The sequence below is a fragment of the Rousettus aegyptiacus genome, unplaced genomic scaffold (assembly GCF_014176215.1).
Source record: "Rousettus aegyptiacus isolate mRouAeg1 unplaced genomic scaffold, mRouAeg1.p scaffold_m13_p_10, whole genome shotgun sequence".
Classification (NCBI taxonomy): domain Eukaryota; kingdom Metazoa; phylum Chordata; class Mammalia; order Chiroptera; family Pteropodidae; genus Rousettus; species Rousettus aegyptiacus.
The window spans coordinates 50890341-50911916 of record NW_023416285.1 but is presented as its reverse complement, the minus strand read 5'-3'; the positions used below and the strand labels follow the sequence as shown (position 1 = coordinate 50911916).

Genomic DNA, 21576 nt, shown 5'->3' with positions numbered 1-21576 from the left:
TTAAGTAATCCAGTTGTACTGTTGAAAAATAAATTTGAATAATACTTAATGAACCCTTTATTAAATACTGAGATTTTTCACATTAGTATATTTTTTAATCCTCACAATAACCGAAGGAAGTAGATACTCTTCCCAATTACAGATTGGGAAATTAAGGCCTAAATACATTAATTTGTCCAAGTTAGCACAGTAAATAGATAGCGAAGATGGATTTTGAACTTGTATGAACTACTTAGTGCTTATCTCTACAAGCAATTTGTAATTGTTAATATATCTCCCTATTGCTTTTCCTCTTTTTGAAAATATTTATTAAATCTTATAGGACTTTTGTGAATCAAGAAAGCTAATTTTGCATTTAATCTTAAATACTTTGTTGTCACATTCCCTTAATGCAAGGCATTTCTTAACCTGGGACTTTATGCATAGAATTTAGGTGATCCATAAACTTAGATGGGAGGTGACTAACCTCTAACACTGACCTGTAATAAATTAGCATTTTCTTCAATTGTGAATTTGGCAACAAACCATAGTAATACTAACAGTATGTGTGATGTTGCCAATAAAAAAACACAGATATTTTAGTACCATAGAGTTGATGGCAGAGATCTCAAAATATCATATGCACTCATCACTACTTTGATGTTATGGTAGTTATTAGACCTGCCACTAGATTATTATTTAATGCTTTAAAAAAATGCTTCATAACAATATTTCAATAGAACTAGTATTTTATATTAAAACAGTATTTTATATTAAGCATTTAAAAAGATTATTCTGGGATTCAACTGACTGCCCAAGTGTTTCCATGGTACAAAGCTTAGCATCTAAGATTCTGAAAAAGCAAGGATGTTGTTTAGGTAGCTACTATCTTCTAATTTATAAGTTAGAGTCCTGAAAGAATTAACTTACAAAATTGAGTAACAGAATCATTCATAATGAAAACTTGGTTTACTTTTTTATTGATTTACAAAAATATAATTTCCGATAAAATTACTTCAAGGTGTAAGTGAAGTATTTAGGATGTGAAATGAAATGTTTTTAAAAGGCCAGAAACTTAATATTCCAGTATTCATTTACTTTAAAAACATTCATGTACTTTGAAAGGCTCCCTAGTACTAGTGATTGACTTTATTCCATATGTAATTTTGCCCTTTTTCCCTTGGGTTCAATTTCTGTTGTAATCTTAGTTCCAACTCAGAATCTCCAAGTTATGCCCTAATATACAAAGCAATTAAACTGTTAGGAAGGACCCAAAGAGAAATTTGAATTACTAATGATTGTATTAGGCTTTTTGATAAAACAGTTCTCATAAAACAGTTGCAGCTCTAAAGTTGTGGTTGAAAATGAGACCGAAACCTAGATGCAGAAGCAAGATGTCAAATATTCATATTAAATACACTGTTAATCTTGCATAGATTTTATTTTACTATGTTGTGAAGGATTATCTTGATATACAAGAGAAGTCATGGATTTTTTTCCTCTCTACTATTTTGCTTTAGGTAATTTAAAATTTCATTTAGTTATAATAGCTATAGATTAGGATGGTTGCAGTTAATTTTCTGAAAAATTAGAAACAACCCTAAATGTTGATGGCTTTCTGATTCCATACTACTTCTGGTTATCTGAATATGTCTTCATCTTTTACTTAATAAAAACTGAGAGAAAGAGCCATTTTTGCAAATCAGCCAATCAGTTCTTAGCCAAATCCTTTTATGTAGTCAACTGGGAACATTCCCATTGTATAGATGAAACTGCATGCCTTCCAGTGTAGTTAAAGTGACCTGTCCAACCTCATGGGTGCTAACTGTGAATCAGGGCTGACTGACTCTCAGCACTTCTTGGGGTGGGTAATTTGTAATTTGTACTGCATTGCTACTCATCCCCATTCCTCTCATGATTTATTGCTTCCTAAGGAACCCGTGTTTAGTGTTAGCCCAACAATGGAGGGAGAATAAAGTACTGAAAGGAGTGCTCCTTGTCTTGCCTTCTGTTCAGGTCACTTGCAGCATTTCTGCCTTTTCAGGAAATGTCACCTGAGCAAGTAATGATAGGGCACATTGTGTGAAAGACATCCAAGGGGTCGAATTGACTATATTTTTGATGTGTATTAATGGCAATGTGACTAAAATTTTTTGACCAAACCAGCACATTTTTAAGGATAAAGACATTAATGAAATGAAAATGATGTATTTAGAATATTTATTGACTAACAAATATATATTAGTGGACCTATAAAAGTTCTCTTCAAAACTATTTTCCAAATTAATATTTTAAAAGATAACGTATAGTTATACATTAAAACAATTTTAAAATTTTATCTTAATTTTATATTTAATTTTTTTAATTATGTGAATGTTAATATTTAACACGTGCAATTCTTGGTACATATTCACATACTTGAATCAATTTCTTAGACATATCTTCCTTTAACACCTTGATACGGATAATTTTCTGGAAAAAAAGATCTTATGCTTAATTTAAAAATTAGATTTACTGCAGGTTTCTTAAAAGTTGAAAGTTACTCTTTAGAAAGTAGTATTTTTAGTTTGAAAGGTACTTTTGTGTAGATGCTAAAGTACCTCGTAAGCTCAGAGCAAACTCTGCTGACTGGAACAGTTTCAATTCTAGTTTTTTTTCATATTGAAATGTGAAGATATTTTAGGCTAAATGTTTTCTCAGACACTATCTTTGTGTCTTCTTTCAGTATACCTTTCTTTGACAGACACTTAAGAAGATAAAGTTATTCTGATTTATGATTTATAAAATATTTTGCCATATGTAGATGAAGTAAAATTATAGACCTTCTCAATTCTATTACATTATGAAATATAAATTTATTCAGTGAAAAATAGGAGCTCTGTCAAAATATCCTTCCCACAAATTGGAATATTTTGATTGAGATTATAGATATATTTGTTTACTAAAGCTGTCATAAGCAAAGTACCACAAAAAGATGGCTTAAAACGACAGAAATTTACCCTCACACTTATGGAGCCTAGAAATCCGAAATCAAGGTATCTGCAGAGCCATGATTCTCTCTTAGCCTCTTGTTATATGCAGTCCTTGATTTTCCTTAGTTTATAGCTGCATAAATTCAATCTCTAATTCTTTGGTTACATGGCTATCTTCCCTGTATCTCTTCACATGGGGTTCTCTGTGTATGTGTCCCTATGTCTCTTCTTATAAGGACAGCAATTATATTGGATGAAGGGCCCCCTCCAGTACGACCTCATCCTACATCTTATTTACATCTGCAAATACCTTATTTCCAAATAAGGTCATAGTCACAGGTACCAGCCATGAGGATTTGAACATATCTTTTGAGGGGACACAATTCAACCCACAACAATAGAATTTCAAAATTGCTTATATATTGTTTGAACTATCATTGTTTAATTAGTTCCGTTCTTCCTTTGCTTTTGAAGGCATAAATTTCTGTAAGCTTTGGTTTCAGTAATTGCAAGTCAGTAAAAGTTTCAAATCTTAAATGCTCCCCACCCCCACTCCTTGGTCTGTTTTTTAGATATGTTGATTAACAATTTCCAACAGATTTTAAACAAAACAATAATTATAGGCCTTTAGGTTGTTTTATAAAATAATTTTTCAAACACATTTCTGAAATCTGATGCTGACAATGAAGATAGAATACATTTTTCCATGATAAAATATTTTTTGTATTCAACATAAACATCAATAGTTTTGTAATTTACAATAACTTTATGTATACAGTGCTTGTTAATTTAGTAATCAATTTATACTTTAGTTGGCATATTATAGATTGTACACAGTTATGGATAACATATGTCTCATGACCATTTTCAGGCACATATGTTTCATAGGTTTCTTTATGATAGCTGCCCCCCTATCAGGAATACTAGAGTGAGGACTCCAGCTCTGAGAGTGCTGGGGGCCTAGACAGGTGGTTCTTAACTGGGGCTCAGCAGAAACACCTTACAGATGTTTTAATGAAACATTGAGATTTTTAGATCTAGTTCGTTGAGAGTCTTATAAAGGTCCTGGCAATTTCTTAGTCAGTCTGTCTCATCACCTGTGAATCTTGTGTTCTGTGACAGAAAATTTTGTCAGAGTTGGTGGAAGTTTTCTTAAGACACATAAAGTGCAAACTCTAGAGGCAAAAATGGTTGAGTTTTACATTAATGAACTTTTCATCAAAAGTAACAATAAAATAAGTGAAAAGACAAGCCGTGTACTGGTGATTCTTGGTACACTGGTATAAGATTAGTGTTCAGAATGTATAAATTATTACACAAATTACATGCAGATTAATAATCCATTAGAAAAATGGTTAAAACAGATGAATAGTCATTCCGTAGAAGAGGAACTCCAAATGACCAATAAACCTATAAGATGTCTAACCTCTAGAAATTAGGGAGTAGAGCAATAAAAACCCATATACCACTGGTGGGCTCATGAGCTAGTGTAACCATTTTGGAAAATAAGGTGGCATAAATTGAACACCTATGTGTCCTATGATCCAGTAATTCCATCCATTGTTGACTATATATACCTTAGAGAAATAGATATCTGTAGTATGTATAATAAATATTACTTTTAATACATGTTACATGTAATATATATCTAATGTTCAGAATATAAACATTAGATAAAATGATAAAGGAAAGCAGTGGAATTATAAACCAAATTTCAGGATAGTGTTTAATTATGGAGAGAATGAGAGTTTAGATAGGGGAGGGGTACACAGCTGATTTCAATGATTATTGTAATATTTCTTTTTGTTAAACTGGGTGGTGGTTTTAATTGTGTTATTTATTTTTCCTTTCATATATTTTATAGATATTTTTCATCTACTTTTAATATAATTCAGGAAGACCTATTTTGATATCATTTAAAAAGCAATTTTAAGACAGCTAAATATCCAGAATGCTACCTATCTCACCATTTTATTTTGCTTATTTCTTTTAAATATTTAGCCATATGCATGCATATTTTAAGTTATAGTTACGTACCTACAATTTTTCATTTCATTTCATTTTCATTTCTTCACTTTATATTTTAAAATATTGCTGTTTTAATAATTATTTTCGGTGGCCATATAATTAAAAAAATATTATATAGTAAAAACATTTAACACTTTGCTAATTTCACAAGTATTTAATAAACACATACAATGTGCAAATACTCTGTTAGGTGTTAAGGATATCCGTAAATATAAACTTCCTGTTCTACCCAACTTAGAGTACAGTAGAAGAGACAGTAATTTTAAGGAGGAGTTAAGGTACTATAAAAAGCTAAGGGCAGAATGCTGTGGGAGCTCATAGCAGAGGCAGTTTCCCAGGATAAATGGTCAGAGTCTCTTCAAAGCTGAGACTTGAGGAATGTGTGTAAGTAAATGAGGAACAGGCTTGTTAGGGAAGTTAGAGAGGTGAGAAGGAGAAGGAAGAGTGTTTCAGGTCAAAGGAATAGTATATGTGAAAGCTCAGAAATGAGAACCTGGCACAGGTGAAAAATCAAAATGCAGCTGTGTGTAGTATGGGACTTGAGTGCTCTATTCTTTAGAAATGAGGCTAAAGAAAGCCCATGCAGGGATTTGAAGCTACAGGAAATTTGGATTATAGTTAAATCTCTCTTTTCTCAGTATTTCAGATCAAAATTTCGAAGCATATTTGACTTCTGTTCTTTTTCTCACACCCTGCACCAATCAGCACATTCCAGTGGTTCCATGTCAAAATAGATTCAGAATCAGACTACTTAGCACTTCCACTAGTACCCCACTTCCCCAAGCCACCATCGTTTCTTCTTCCCTGAAGGTTCCTTCCTATGTGATCTCACATCCCACTACTTATCTAACCTCATGTCCTGTCCTGGTTACTTGTTCTTTCCACTGTAGCCACTGGCTTTGCTTCATCAAACATGCCTGGCATGCCCTTGCCTCAAGAGCATGTACTTCCCTTTGCCTAAAACTCTTTTCTCCAGATAGCCACATGACATATTTCCTCATTTTCTTCATTTTTACTCAGATGTCATCTGATTAAGCAGAGAAGTGACACCTTAATCCACATCTATAAAATGGTGACTCTGGCCGCTAGACATGTTCTTTCCCTCCATTTTTCACAGGATATGTTAAATAGTTGCTTTAAAAATTTGCTTATATCTTCAACTAGAAAACTACAATATAGTTTTTTATGAAAGTGGACAGTTTGTTTTGTGAACTATTTATGTTTCCAGTGCCTAAAATAACACCTGGCATATAGAAGATAAACAATGTGTATTAATAAACAATGGACATGTAGTACGTGGTTTTACCAGGGAACTAACATGATTATATTTGGAAATCACTGGCTCCAGTGTGAAAAATGGATTCACAGAGATCAAGACTTGAGCCAGGGAGAACTCTTAGGAACTGTATGCTTTTGTGGCAGTACATTTGAATTCTTGCTGATATTTAACATACATGTTGAAAAAAAAATCCCATCAGTTTATGCACTAAAGACTACGCGAACTAGATAATGTGTGTGTTTACCAGTTACAGTCATCCTTCCATTGAGATTCCACTAATTCCAGGTTGCTGCATTTATTCTTATTATGTCTCCTGCAGAGCCAGGCTTGTTGAGGCTTTGCAGTTACTGAGGAATCAATAGGATGAGCCAGCTATTACTGAAGATGCTCAAAATTCCATTACATATTGGGTGGCAGTCTTATGGGTGTTTACCCATAAACATCAGCCAAGCCAGGCTATATCAGGGCAGCTATAATTAGCAAGCTAACTTAGCACCTTACTGCTGTAATGTAGAGTCCTTTGGCCCTATCAGACCTCAACGTACAGGGTGCAGCAAAGTTTAATCTGTATATTGTCTTTTTTGGAAGCCAAGAATCAGTTTACACCGTTGTCATGTCTGACATTCTCAGGGTCACACAGCTTTGTAGTGTCTAGTCCATAATTATTCTGGATTTTGTCAGTGATTGCCAGTTTTACCATAGGCTATGAAGAAATTATTGTGTTTAACAGAATCAACTAATACAACATGTCAGCAACAGCACTGCTATTCATATGCTATAAAATGTAACATGGAGTTCAGGTAGTTTTGTATTTCAAAATATAAATGTATGTTCTTTAAGAGTGAATTCTAGCATATTAACAGATAAACCTTCTAGAGTAGAATATTTTACCCTGATGAATATTGCCGACACGATTTAATTTATGGAAAGTGTTTTTATTACCTTTTAGAAATGAGTCATGTGGGAATTATTTGCTGTATCTGCAACCTTTAATATTAGCTAACGTAGGGGGTACTTATTCTCTTAGTATTAAAAGGCCACTTGATAAAAAGTGAGCACCAGAAAGTCATAATAAATAGTGAAACACATTTGCTACTTAATCTTGAATAATAAACTTTAAACTCAAAGTGTATTTTATCTTGATTTTCTATCATTGTATTATGTACTTATTACCAACATGTACAAAGACACAAACTATGAAAACTCAAGGAAAAATAGGGTCATGAATAGCCCTCTATATTAAAGAATTTAAATTTGTAATTTTAAACTTTCCCACAAAGAAAGCTCCAGGACCAGATGGCTTCGCAGGTGAATTCTACGAAACATTTAAGGAATAAGTAATGCCATTTCTATAGAAACCTTTCTGGAAATTTGAAGAGGATGGAATACTTTCTAACATTCTAGGGGGGTATCATTACCCTGATAGAAAAACCATGTAAAGTCATTACAAGAAAATAAGACTACTGACAAATACCTTTCAGGCACATGGATATAAAAACAGTAACAAAATTTTAGATAAAATCCACAATATCTGGAAAGGATAGGTACATCCTGACCAAGTGAGATTTATCCCAAGAATGCAAGATTGGTTTAACATTTGAAAATCAATCAATGTAATTTATCATATTAAAAGACAAACCAAAAAAGCATATGATCATCTCAGTAAATACAGAAAAAAGCATTTGACAGTGTCCTGATACAAAGTCTTATTGAACTATGAATAAAACTATATTATGGAACTAAATGCATAACCCGAACTCATAACATTTCTAGAAAGAGACATTGGAGAAAACCTTTCTGACCCTAAATTAGTTGAAGATTTCTTATACCCAACACCAAAAACATGATCCATAAAAGGAAGATTGAAGTACATCAAAATTCAAAACTGTTTTTCCAAAGAAACAATGAAAGGGCAAAACACAGATGGGGAAGAAATACTTCATGTATCTGACTCAAATCTAGGGTATATGAAGAACTCTCAAAACTTCAATAATAAGGAAACAATCTATGAAATAAAGGGAAAAATATTAAATAAGATTCACCAAAGAAAATAGACATGAAAATATATTCAACATCATTATTCATTATAGCAATGCAAATTAAAAAGCACGCTGAGTTACCACATATAGGCACTAGAATGTCTAAAATTTAAACGACTGACCATACTGAGATGACAAGTATGTAGAGCAACTGGAACTCTTAAAATGTAAAATGGTACAGCCAGCCACTTTTGGAAATAGGATCATAGTTTCTTATATTTAAACGTATCTACCATATGATTTAGTTATTCCACTCCTAGGTATTTGCTCAGGAGAAATGAAAGTATATGTGCATACAATGACTTGTATGTGAATATTTATAGCTGCTTTATTTATCATGACTGAAAATCGGAAACCCAAATATCCATCAACAGTTGAATGGATAAACAAATTTTGATATATCCATAACAATGGAAAACTACTCAGCAAAAAAAAAAAAAAAAAAAAACAACCCCCAAAAAACTATTTATGAATGCAACAACATTAAAGAATCTTAATTAGAATACATTGTAAATGATTTCATTTTTATAAAATTCATGATAATACAAGCTAACATAGTGACAGAAAGCAGATCAGTGGTTCCCTGTGGATGGAGTGGGTGCATGGCAGGGACATGGAATGGTGAGATTACACAGGGATACCAGGAAACCTTTGGAGGTGATGGATATGTTCATTTTCTTGATTGTGGTGATGGTTTCCAGGTATATACATACATTAAGATCAAATTATATACTTTAAATAATGTGCATTTATTATATGTCAATTATGCTTCAACAAATCTATTACAAGATTAAGAATGGGCCAAGAGTATTAAACTGAATTTACCTTGACCTTTCATATCTTGAAATTATTAAATTTTTAGTGAAAAGTTGACAAAATTAGGATCAAAGGTAAAGTTTACCTCTAATTTTAACATCTAGTTATAATTGTATTGTCTCATAATCAGTTCATTTATTCAGTTAATCATTTACCCAGGGTTATGTTGTTATTAAAATATACTTGTGTGTTGAACTGAAGAAGTAGTTTCAAACATGGTCATATACGAGAATACCTATGGGAAACTGCTAGATTTGCAGATTTCCAGGCTTCACCCCATAAGGATTTGGAATCATGGGTGTGGTCTTGGGGTCTGGGAATCTGCAAGTTTAGCAAGCTTCCCAGGAAATTTTATGCACATATCCATAGACCACATTCCAGAATCACTTTGTATCAGAACATTGTTTACATCAAAATTATGTGAACCTGGGTGAACACTATGGACCACTGGGGCCAGATGAGATCGCATATTCTTGATGTGGCTATACCTGTAAGTACATCAATCTGTTAGGGCTGCAAGTTTGTGTTTTGTGTGTTGACTGATATTCATGGTGCCTGCCCTTGTTAGAAAATAAAAATGTGTACAGATACTAGAAAGAATTAAGGTACTGTAAGATTTTCCTTTTCTTTTTTTGCTTCTTCCTCCTTTTCTTTTTCCTTACACTATTCATTGATCTGCATTTGGCATTTTGTATAATAATCATGTGCTGCAGATCATGCTTTCACTAGGCCTTTCAATATCGAAAGTACGGGGGCAGCAGGAAGAAGGAACCATCTTATACTTTATCAGGTACCTTTAAGAAATAAACACATAGTAAGAGTAACATAATTCACCACTCTTAAGTTTGCTATCATGGAGAGCAGACAAGCCTCCCCATACTGCATTTCTTTGTACCCTTCCAGAGACAGATTTTTGTCATCTATCAAAGTATAGCACTTCTTACCTTCTTAAGTACTAGTATAAACTTCCAGGAAGGAATGTTCTGTGCAGTTTTACGATTAGAGCTGTGGTGTTGGGTAGCAACTGAGCCATCTGCTTACTCACCTGGTCCCTACAATAATCAATCCAAAGCATGGCAAGACTGGCAACTGTTGTCACAGTTCTAGGGCTGTGGAATAAAATTTTTCCTTCAGTAAGAGTTATGTGATACAGAGCTTATTATTTCAGCGTCTTGTATAGGATAGAGTAACTAAGAATGAATAGACTTAGCTTTAGGGTCTCAAGACCGTGGAGCCACATTTATACAACATGGCCCAGGGCTGTGAAGATGGGTGCCAGTTTTAACTAGACTGCCGATCTGCCTTTTCTGAAAAATTAGAGAGCCTTTAATAGAGCCAATATTGTAGTCCAGATCTTGAGTATGTGGTTCAGTCATTTAAAATATATAGATTTGAATGTTATAAAAAATGTATAATATAAATAGATTATAATACAGATATAAAAAGCAGTTGGAAACTTACACAAAATTATAAATATATTTATGAAACTGAAAAATGGGTGCCAAATACACTTGGAAAAAAATTGAATTTTGATTGCACACTTAGACAACACAGATGTTTTATTCTCTTTTGTATCTTACACTTATGTGGTCAATATTCCTTATTGTCTTTTTACTACTATATTTATTTTTGTGTGTTTTCCATAGACATGATGCCATTATTATCTCAGGAACTGAGATGGCCAAACAAATTCAGAAAGAAATACAGCGAGGAGTAGAATCGTGGATTTCCCTTGGGAACAGAAGACCTCACCTCAGCATCATTTTAGTGGGTGATAACCCAGCAAGCCATACATATGTCAGGAAGAAGATCCGAGCTGCCTCTGCTGTAGGTAGGGATATTTTAGTTATACTTGATACTAAATTTTTCTTTTGGTTTTACCTCAAAGTGTAATAATTATGAATAATAACTGTAAAATAAATGGTATTTGAATAACATGTATTATGTTATTATTATAGATAATTTAGTTACCCAAGTTGATATTCGTTTCTTACTCTTTCCCTTTAAATTCCTTACTGAATCAATTCAGTATGATTTCAGATCTTATGGTGAGATGTGAGAAAAAAACTATATTTAAAGGCCCCATTTTTATTACATTTGCTTTAATTAGATACAAATCTGACCAATTCACTCTGTCATACATGACTTGATAATGGTGGTGCTGCTATTGGTGTTTTTACTGTATTCAAGTTCAGTAATAGTTTATCAAAAATAAATGCAATTTGCCACATGAGATACTGGGCCACAGAATGTGTGTGAATCATGAGAAAGCATCTGATGGTGCCTTAAACATCATTTTGTAGAAGAGACTTTCTTTACAGTGGGATAAGAGCAGAGGAAACCAATTACACACTGTATGCAATACACTATTATTGAAAAATACATATTTTTGTTAGTCAAGCGACTTTTTGTGCTTGTTTTCTTCCAGGTATCTGCAGTGAGATCATTCTAAAGCCAAAGGATGTTTCTCAGGAAGAACTTTTGGACATAACTGATCAATTGAACATGGATCCAAGAGTCAGTGGTATATTAATTCAGTTACCACTGCCAGGTATTTAATGCTCTTCTATGCAGTTTGGTTAGGAGAAAGGGCATCTTTCAGCATTATATCATGATAATGCAAGAAATTGTAAAATATGTTCAGAAGGAGACTACCTATTATACTAGCATTTAATAGGTGACAATTTCTGAATGACATGCTTACAATGACTGAAATTATGAAAGAAAAATTTAGGCATTCATAATACATGCTGCCCTTGCTTTGCACAATAGTGCAAGACCATGAAAATGTGTATACTGAAACTGGCCTGGGAAAAGCGACCTTAATAATCAAGGGCAAAAATAACAATTGTTCTAGGACTTTTAAAATGTCTTCTCAAAACAATGAAAACTCTTACTGTGGTTTATAAATGAATACGGAAATGAAAAAATAGTAAGACTAACAATTGTTCAGTGCACTGTTATTTAAAACAGAAAAATTGAGAATTAAAGTGTTTTATTTCTTTGCAAAAAAATTGTCAAGAGGAGTTTGAATAGTACTTGCCTTCTCATCATATAAATTATGGAGCAAGCATCTTTTCTATGCCTTGGTGACTTGAATTGTCATATTCCTTTCTAAGTTTGGATCAACTTCTATTTTTTGTACTTTGTATTTCAAAGTTGTGAAATATCTCTCAATTTTTCTAGTGTGAAGTTTTATGCTGACATAATTTCCTCTGGGACTTTATCATTTTTTTGACACAGTAACTCTTCTCACCAATGTTCAGAAGTTTGCCTTTTCTAAATTCTTGTGGCTGCAAAGCTGTATCACTTTCAAAGGAAGCAGTGTTAAAATTCCAGGGTCATCTATTTTTTGTACAATCGTTTATATTCAATTTGAAATCAATTAGCAATGACTTTAGATTGTTTTTTACATTCATAGTTCTTACCTTCATGCTGGATGCTGGCCTATGTCTCCCCTTTATTTGCTTGGTTATTGCCATTTTCAGATCGATTCACATCCAGTGTCACTTCCAGCATCATCACATTCCATTTCTTTGCTGCACTTTCATCTTTATGGGCTAATTCCCTCTGTCAATTATCTACTTTTATTAAATGTCGTGTGCATTTATCACTGGTAGACAAAGGAGGCAACAAGCTTTGCTGTCTCTGGTGTGAACCGAATAACAAATGCGCATTGACCAATGATTGATGGACTTTGTAAGAAGTGACAGGTTGGTCACTGCTCATGATGCAACATCTCTAATTTACATAGTAATTTGTAGACCAAGAGCCAGCAGCTTTTATATAATTACAATTAATATACCATGATAAATGACATTTAAACTGTGTTGTTGGAGGACTGGTGGTGTTTAACTAATTGTGGCTCTGTAATTTGTGCATTTTTTCAACTGAGCAAACAAGGATTGCTGATTTAGTATAAGTTACAGTAGTTTAGTGCTTCTGTAAGTTTTGACTTGCAGAAAGTAAAACTGTATGATGCTTTGCGTGGGATTTTACATGGTATTAATATTTTAATTTATCCAACAATATAACTTAATATCTTAGAATATGGTATAATTTTTATGCTGATTAAATTGCACCCAAAATTCACATTTCTAATTTTAATTCTAATATAGCGACATTTAAAAAAAAATCATAAAGTAGGAAGGATTTTAGAAGCTTTCAAGGTTTCCCTCTGAGAAAAATATTTCTGTTAGATAATACTATAGATTCATCATGTTAATATTAGTATACTGGTTTATTCCTTTTAGAACCAGAAAAGAAGTTCAACACATACAACACCTTCATTTCACATCATAAGAAATTGAGGTCTAGAAAATAGCAGGGGTTTGTTAACATCACAGATCTGTCTGAGAAATCTTGGCAGTGAGTTTAAACCCAATTGTTTGGCTCATGCAAAAAAAACAAAAAACAACAAAAAAAAAAAACAGTCTTTTTTGTACTATATTTGCCAAGCAATCTATTTACAGTTTGTAGTTTTTGAAATTTCCTCTATTTGCATTTGTACTGAATTAAAATAGTTATATGAAATGTCTTAAAGTTCCAAATAACTACATTAGACTTGGTCTGTTTTAAAAATTAAATTTATATCTAGAAATTTTACCCCTTTGTGGGCATTCCTCATTTGGTGCATTTATTTGCAATATGCCACTAGATGGCACTGGTGATCTATCTATACTAAAATTGCTTGAGTCCTGTGTTTGTTCATTTTAGAGGGGAAGCATAGAGCCATGGCGATGACAAATATCTGGGTTCTCTGAGAAAGGGCAATTTTCAATATAGCTGAAAAGCCAATAATATACAAAATAATAGTGGCTAACATTTGTTGCATTGAGCATTTATGTCAGGCAAGTTACATTTATTAACTCATGGAATCCTCACAGTAATCTTGTGGGGTTGGAGCTATTGTTATGCACATTTTACTGATAAGGGATTTGAAGCACAGAGAGGTTAAATAACTTCCCCCAAGGTACACAGAGCTGATAAGTAATTGCATTGCGATCTGAATCCCTGTAGACTGGTCACTCATGGCGTTACTTTGGTCCATTACATTAGTATTTGCACCAGCGTGTCTATGTTGGCTAGTGATAATTAAGTGTGCTTATTATGTGGCAGGTTTTCCTTTATATGCATTATTTTATTTAATCTTCAAACCAGCTTTATGAGTAGGAATTATCATCTTCATTTTACAGACAAGGGGACTGAAACCCAGAGGTTAAATGAATTGTCCAATATTACCTGCTGGTAAATGATAAAGCCAGGACTCAAATCCAGGCAGTCTGATTCCAGAGACTGCCTTCTTAACCTTTATTAACCTGTTATGTTAGTTAATTTAATTTTTAACCTTATTAACCTACATTATACTACATCTCTGAGCATTATATCACGTATGTTTCAAACATTATATACAAAGTCCTAGCGCATATAACCACCATCTCCACCAGAATCATTTTAGTGATCTTCTATCTGTTCTCTCTGCTTTCCACCCTTATAATCTATATTTTTTTTATGGCTTTACCCTGCTTAATACTGATATTTCTCTTATTCTTAATTTCTTTTTGGTAAGTTTTGAAAATGATAACAATGAGTAAAAACAGATATTAAATATACTATCCCTCCTGAAGTAGTTTGTGTATTATTTTAGTAATCATTTAGTGAGTGATACATTCTTGCTAACAGAAGATGCCATTCAGCTATTGATATACACAGTCTCAGTTTGTAATCTGGCCTTACGATTTATTGGCTGTTATTTAATTGATGAATCACTTTTTTTTTCTCATTGGAAAAAGGATTGAAATAGACTAAAAATTATGTGTGCAGAATACCTATTACTCTGTTTTTAATGTTTTGACTAAAGTGGGAAATTTTCATCACCCTGAATGCCTTCATATTTGAGGAGCCATTTATTCTGTTTATTTCTAAATAGTTTCTAAAATTTTAAGTTGACCTCTGTTATAGAATTTAACTCTTTCTCTATCAGGAAAAACCCCAGTTTTGTCTTTGGGTGATTTGAACAATTACACATACATTATTTCTTTACAGTTTTAGTAATATTTCCTCCTCAAGACTATTAATTCCACCAAAACAGAGAGAATTTCAGCAAATATTTTATTCTTCAGATCTACCCTGTATTATTGTAATACGGTCTATCATAGACACTTGTGAATGTTATTAAAGGAATGAATGAAACTTGTTTCTCAGCACTACTTTTTTGTTATTGATGTTATTCAGGTCTCATCTTTCTCCATATTTTTCTCCATCTAAGAGGGTAGTGTGTAAGTTCTGCAACTGATTTAGATTTGGTGAGGATATTATACCCCCATAATGCTGTAGGTTTCCTATAGCTATAGTTATTACACAGAGGACATTCTAGGAGAATGCATTTATTTTATTACTTGAATATTTTATATGTTTATAGTTTTATTTTGTTTTATTACTTGAATAGGGCTTTAGGCTCTAACCTAAAAGCCCTATTAACTACATTGGCTATCTTTCAAACATACCAGGGTTGGCTTTTTTATATCTTTTAGGTCTTAGCTTAGAGAGCCCTTCCTAGTCCATGCCCTCTGAAGTTGTTTTAATTCTGTCATTCTCTATTTCAGACCTGCTTTTTGTCTGTGGTAGAGACAAATAAAGTTCTCCAAATATCCACATGCTCCCTTATACTTCCCAGCTTCTCTTAGCAATTAGGTTGGTGCCATGTGATAATTAGGGAAGTGAATATTTTTGAGCCACTTCTGGATTTCAATGGTTAAAAGCTATTATACCACCAGTGCCAATCCTCTTTTTGTTGCAGTAATCATGGACCCTAGATGATACAGACAGCTGCAAATTACAAGAAGGGAAGTGGGATTCTTATGGAGCCTCACATGAATAAGAAATAAGTATCTTTTCATAAGTGACTGAGTTTGCAGATTTAAAAAAAAAAAAACCCTGCAAATTTGATGAAAACTATAAACCCACATATCTGAAAAGCTCAACAAACTCCAAGCCCATGAAATATAAGAAAACCATACCAGAGAATACCATAATCAAATTGTTTAAAACCAGTGTGATAGAGAGAAAAAATATTAAAAGCAGAAAGAAGTGAGGGGAAAAAAGACACATTATATACAGAGGAACCAAGAGAAGGAGACAGCAGTTTTTTTTATCAGGAAGAAATGTAAGCAAAAAGACAATAAGATATCTTGATCTTTAAAGCATCGAAAGAAAAAAGCCTATCAATCAATAATTCTATACTCATTGAAAGGTACATTTCAAAACAAAAGCAAAATATTTTTTTCTGCCATTTAGAGAGGGGAGAACCCAAAGAGAGGTGAACACAATCACCAGCAAGCAGATCCACAATTTTAAAAATATTAATGGAAGTCTTTGAGGCAGAAGGAAGAAATGGAACGATATTGGTATTTAACTTTTATACTGTATGTCAAATGATATAATATTTCTTGAGAGTAGATTGAAATAAATTAAAGATGTATAGTATAAAAACAAACAATTGCCAAAAAGCACAACAAAGATTTATAGCTAATAAATCAACAAAGGAGATACAATGGAATCATTAAAAAATTCGATTATTCTAAAGGAGAGAAGAAAAAAGGGGGGAAAGACAACAATGAAAACACATAGCAGCTGATAGATTTAGTCATATAAAATGTAGTAAATAACCCAATTAAATGTTAGAGGTTATCAGCGTGGATAAAAAGCAAGACCCAACTTATACTGCCTACAAGAAACATCCTTCAAGTATAAAGACATAAAGAGGTTAAAAGTAAAATGATGGAAAAGATGTGTCATACTAACACTAATCAGAAGAGTGGAGTGGTTATGTTACTATCATGCAAAGTATGATTTAGAGCAATGAATATTACCAGGGATAAATAAGGTCATTCCATAGTAGTAAAGGAGTCAGTTTATTTAAAAAATAACAGTCTTAATCCTTTATAAACCTAAGAAGAAAATTTCAAAATACATTCAATAAAAATGAATAGAATTGTAAAGAAAATAGACAAATCTAAAATTATAATCGTAGATTTCAGTACCTATCTGAGAGCAGAGAGCAAGTAGACAGAAAATCATAAGGTTATAGATTTAAAGTACAATATCAAACAATTTTACCTAATTGACATTTATAGAACACTCAGCAAAAACCAAAATATACATTTTTCCAAGTTCACAAAGAAAATTTGTTAAGATATATTCTAGGCCATAAAATTTTTTTTAACATTGTTTAAAAAGATTTATATCACCTAAATCATGTTCTCTGATCACAATGGAATTAAATTAAAAATCACTAACAGAAAAATATCCGGAAAATCCCCAAATATTTAGAAACTAAATACCATATTTGTGAATAACCTATGTGTCAATATACTATGTTCATGAATTGAAAGACTAAAATATTGTTAAAATGTCAGTTCTTCTCAAATTGATTTGTAGATTCAAGGCAGTCCTGATCAAAATCCTAGCATTGTTTTTTTTTGTAGGAGTTAACACATTGATTGTAAAATTTATATGGAAATGTAAAGTACCTAGAATACTCAAAATAACTTTGAAGATGAATGACATAGTTGGAAGGTTAACACTGGTTAGATTCACATAAATCTTGTGTCCTTATACCAAGAAAAAGCTGAGCAAACTGAAAATCAGTACTTTTCTTGACTCATCAGAGAACTGAGGTTGCAGGGCAAACCACCATCCCCAAATCTGGAGACAAATCTGGAGTCACAGCTGAAATCTACTTACCTAAAAAAGAAACTACTTTCTCTTTCTATAGAGCCATAAACTGATATGAACATTTAAATGGTAATTTTTGTGAATTTCTGGAAAACAAATAAGTAAAACTATATGGAAAGGGAAACAAGGGAATGATAAACACAGGGTTCAGGGTAGTGTTTACATCAAGTTGGAGCAAGAAAGGGGGTAGGTTTTTATATAGTTAAATATACATTGTTGTCAAAGCCATAACTTTTGTTGTGGGTGGTGGATTTTTGTACATGCCTATCTTATGAAAAATAATTAATTATTTATTTAAAATTGGAATGTGCTTGGACCAATGTTGGGATTGTGTCACAAGCCATAAGTTATGATTTAACTGGTTTATGCATTTGAAGTTTATTCAAAGAAAAGAAGGCCAGATTTTGAATAGAATATTTTATTTCAAATCCTTTCAGACAAGATTTGAGTGTTCATATAGAAACAACGTTACTCCCACAATTCCATTCATCCACTTAAAAAAATTCTAATAGGTTAACATTTTTATTAAAGAATTTATAAGCAAGGGGAACAAAATGGAAGATTCTCCTGTATATGAAATATGTTAACCACATGGTGGCGACATTGAGAAAGCCATGTTTTTTTTGTTGTTGGTTTTTTGTTTTTGTTTTTAAGGGTAATGGTTTATACTGGAAACAGAAAATCGGTAAGATACAATGAACATATTAGTGGGACTGGTTGATCCCTGTAGCCACTTACATCTTTTTCCATTCATACCCAGGTAGAATCCATCCCAAGAGTTTTTTTAGTAACTCAAATTGATATGATTACATCTTTTTGTAATCATAATATCACATAACGAGATAATCTACTTCTCAAAGTATCTTCAAAATCTGAATTCTTGAACAACAGTAGTTTTTCTCCTTCCTCCCTCCCTCCCTCTCTCTCTCTCTCTCTCCTTCCTTCCTTCCTTCCTTCCTTCCTTCCTTCCTTCCTTCCTTCCTTCCTTCCTTCCTTCCTTCCTTTCTTCCTTTTCATCTTTTCCCTTTACCATGATGTCTTCATCTATTTTTGAGTGTATTCAGCTTTGGTCAAGAAGTTAGCAAAATCAAAAGGCTCTTTGGAACATCTAGAGGCTCCTTTGTAGGAAGTCTTTTAAAAGATCTGTTTATGTGATTGCTCTGTGACTCTCCATTTAATTACTAGTTTAACAATATATTTACCTAGATTTTAATCTACATATAACTCTGTGCTAGGTACCAGGGGAAAAGTGTACTTAGAAAACAATTTGAGGCTAATTGCCCTTGAGAAGTTTGCAAGCAAGGTCCCCCAAACACAGAATCTCTTCTTTTCTCCTGTATGTAAAAGAAGCTCATTACATTAGAATAGACATGCTTACTTATCTGTTTCCCTCTAGAGAATATACATTGCTTCAAGTGCTGTACTGTTGTTTTGATAGAAGTCGCTTTGTAGGGTGCCTAGGAAACTGAGGGCTTAATAAATCAGGCCATCTTCAACACTACCTCTGAAGAATATAGCAATTTTTGCATCTCCATGTACTCTTCAGATCACTCAAGAAAATCATGCAGGGCAGAGGTAGTAACCTTTGCATGATGGGTAGGTTCAACTCCATTAATTATTTTGTACAGCCTGTGAAGTAAGCCTACCTTGCAGTTTCAGAAGCTAAAGAAGGGCCGAGAGCCAGATCCACCCCTTTCTGGCCTGGAGAGCACCTCCTACTCGCTCCAACTCTACTGTGTTCTCAAACTTGGGGGTGGAGAAGCACAGTGAGATTAGAATCACTTCCCATTCCTCTTCATCCCCTCATTCCTTGGTGATGGAATAGTTCTTAAATGATATGAGGCAAGAAGTAAGCATCTGATAAGTATTTTCTGTCTTGAAACCTTAATATAGAACCCATAAGGTGTAACAAATACTATTTATTGACGAGAACAGAGAACACAGCTTCCAAAAGTCTCTCATTTACTCCTAGAAAATAATTAACTCATTAAAAGGCTACAGCTAAATAATTTGATTAGGCAGACATTTCTTTCACTAGAATGTAAGCTCCAGAGGGTAAGAATTTTGTCTATTTGGTTCACTTATACATCCTAAATCCTTAGAACAGTACCAGGCACATGGTAGACACTCAGTAAATATTAACTAAGTGAATAAATGAGTGAATTTTTCATAGCCTTGTATTCTTGTTTATCAACATAAAACTTTGCATGAAATTTTTGATTTTTTAAGTCCTGGAAAAAAAGGAATAATTTAAAAATAAACAAATATGAATCTTTCACATGAAGTTATCAGAGGACATGAAAATATCAGATATCTAATACTATAGATGCAAAAATATTGAAAAATCAAAATTTTAATGAAAGCCACCTTTGGTTTTTTATTATTTTTTTTAAAAGATGGAAGTCAGAAGTTATAGAAGGATCAGATATCGTTTCGTTATGGTAGCCTGTTCCAGTTGTCCTCAGTTGTCAACTAATTTCGTCTCAGTTTCTTCATTTATTCAATAGATGTGTAGGCACTGTTTTTTGTGCTAGGAATACATCAGTGGAAAAAAAGAAAATATAAAAATATATGCTCTTGTGGAGTAGCAGGAGAGATAGACAATAAAAAATAAACATAAATAAGCAATTATATTTATCAGAAGTTGATATGCTATGAGAAAAAACAAAATGTAGAGGATGATAAAGAAGATTGAGATTTTGGGGGACAGGTTGTACATTTATTTTTCCCTTAATATTCATTATAAAAATTTCAAGCATACAGAAAAGTTAAAAGAATGGTGCAGTGAACACTCGTATGTCCCCAACCTAAATTCTATAATTGTTAACATATTGCTATATTTGCTTTATCACATCTATCCATTTATTCATCGATCAATACATCTTATTTTTGAAGCATTTAAAAGTAAGAACACTTAATGTACCCGTAAAACTTCAATGTGCATATCATTAATTATTGTTTAGTGTTTATGTTTTCATGTGAAATTTACATATTTTGAAATATATCTTAGTATATTAGTCCATAGTTTTGAAAAATACAAACTTCGATAGTACTCTCTTATCAAAATGTAGAATTTTTTTGTTATCTGAGTTTCCTGTGTCCCTTCCTAGTCAATCCCTGCCCCTGCCATTCATCCTTACCCACTAGGAATCACTGTTCTAATTTTTTTCACATGCATGTTGTCCATTTGTAAACCTTCCTTTGTAAAGTGAATGTTTAAGTACTAAGCTCATTAAAACAAAACAAAACAAAACAAAACAAAACAAAACAAAAACAAAACTGAGTTATTTATCTTTTAAAGATTGAGCTTTGAAAATTCTTCATATATCCAAATATAAGTTCTTTGCTCGATATGTGCTTTGCAAATAGTTTCTCACAGTCTTTGGCTTGCCTCTCCATTTTCTTAATGGTGTCTTTTCATAAGCATATGATTTTAATTTTTCTGAGATCTAATTTATTATTTTTTTCATGCTTTATGCTTTCTGTGTGTTTTTTTTTTTCTGAGAAAACTTTGCTTGTACCCAGCACACAAAAGTTTTTACCCAGAAACTATTTAGTTATAATCCATTTCCTATTAATTTTTCTATGTGGTATGAAGTAGAGATTATGATTTATTATTTTTTTTCCTATATGGTTATCAAATTGATCAAGTATTATTTGTTGAAAAGACTTTCTTTTTTCCATTGAATTGCTTTTGACACCTTTGTAAAAAATCAAATGACTATGA

General features: G+C 32.7%; 1 protein-coding gene across 5 annotated transcripts in view; it reads left to right on the top strand.

The window, feature by feature from the left end:
• The window catches only part of MTHFD2L (methylenetetrahydrofolate dehydrogenase (NADP+ dependent) 2 like), a 114205-nt gene that overhangs the window by 4542 nt on the left and 88087 nt on the right, over nt 1–21576 (top strand). For all 5 annotated transcript variants that reach the window (XM_016154004.2, XM_036227862.1, XM_036227861.1 and 2 more), the window contains 2 exons: nt 10760–10944; nt 11542–11664. In XM_016154004.2, coding sequence (XP_016009490.2) covers nt 10760–10944; nt 11542–11664 — 308 coding nt within the window. The remainder of the gene's footprint in view (nt 1–10759; nt 10945–11541; nt 11665–21576) is intronic.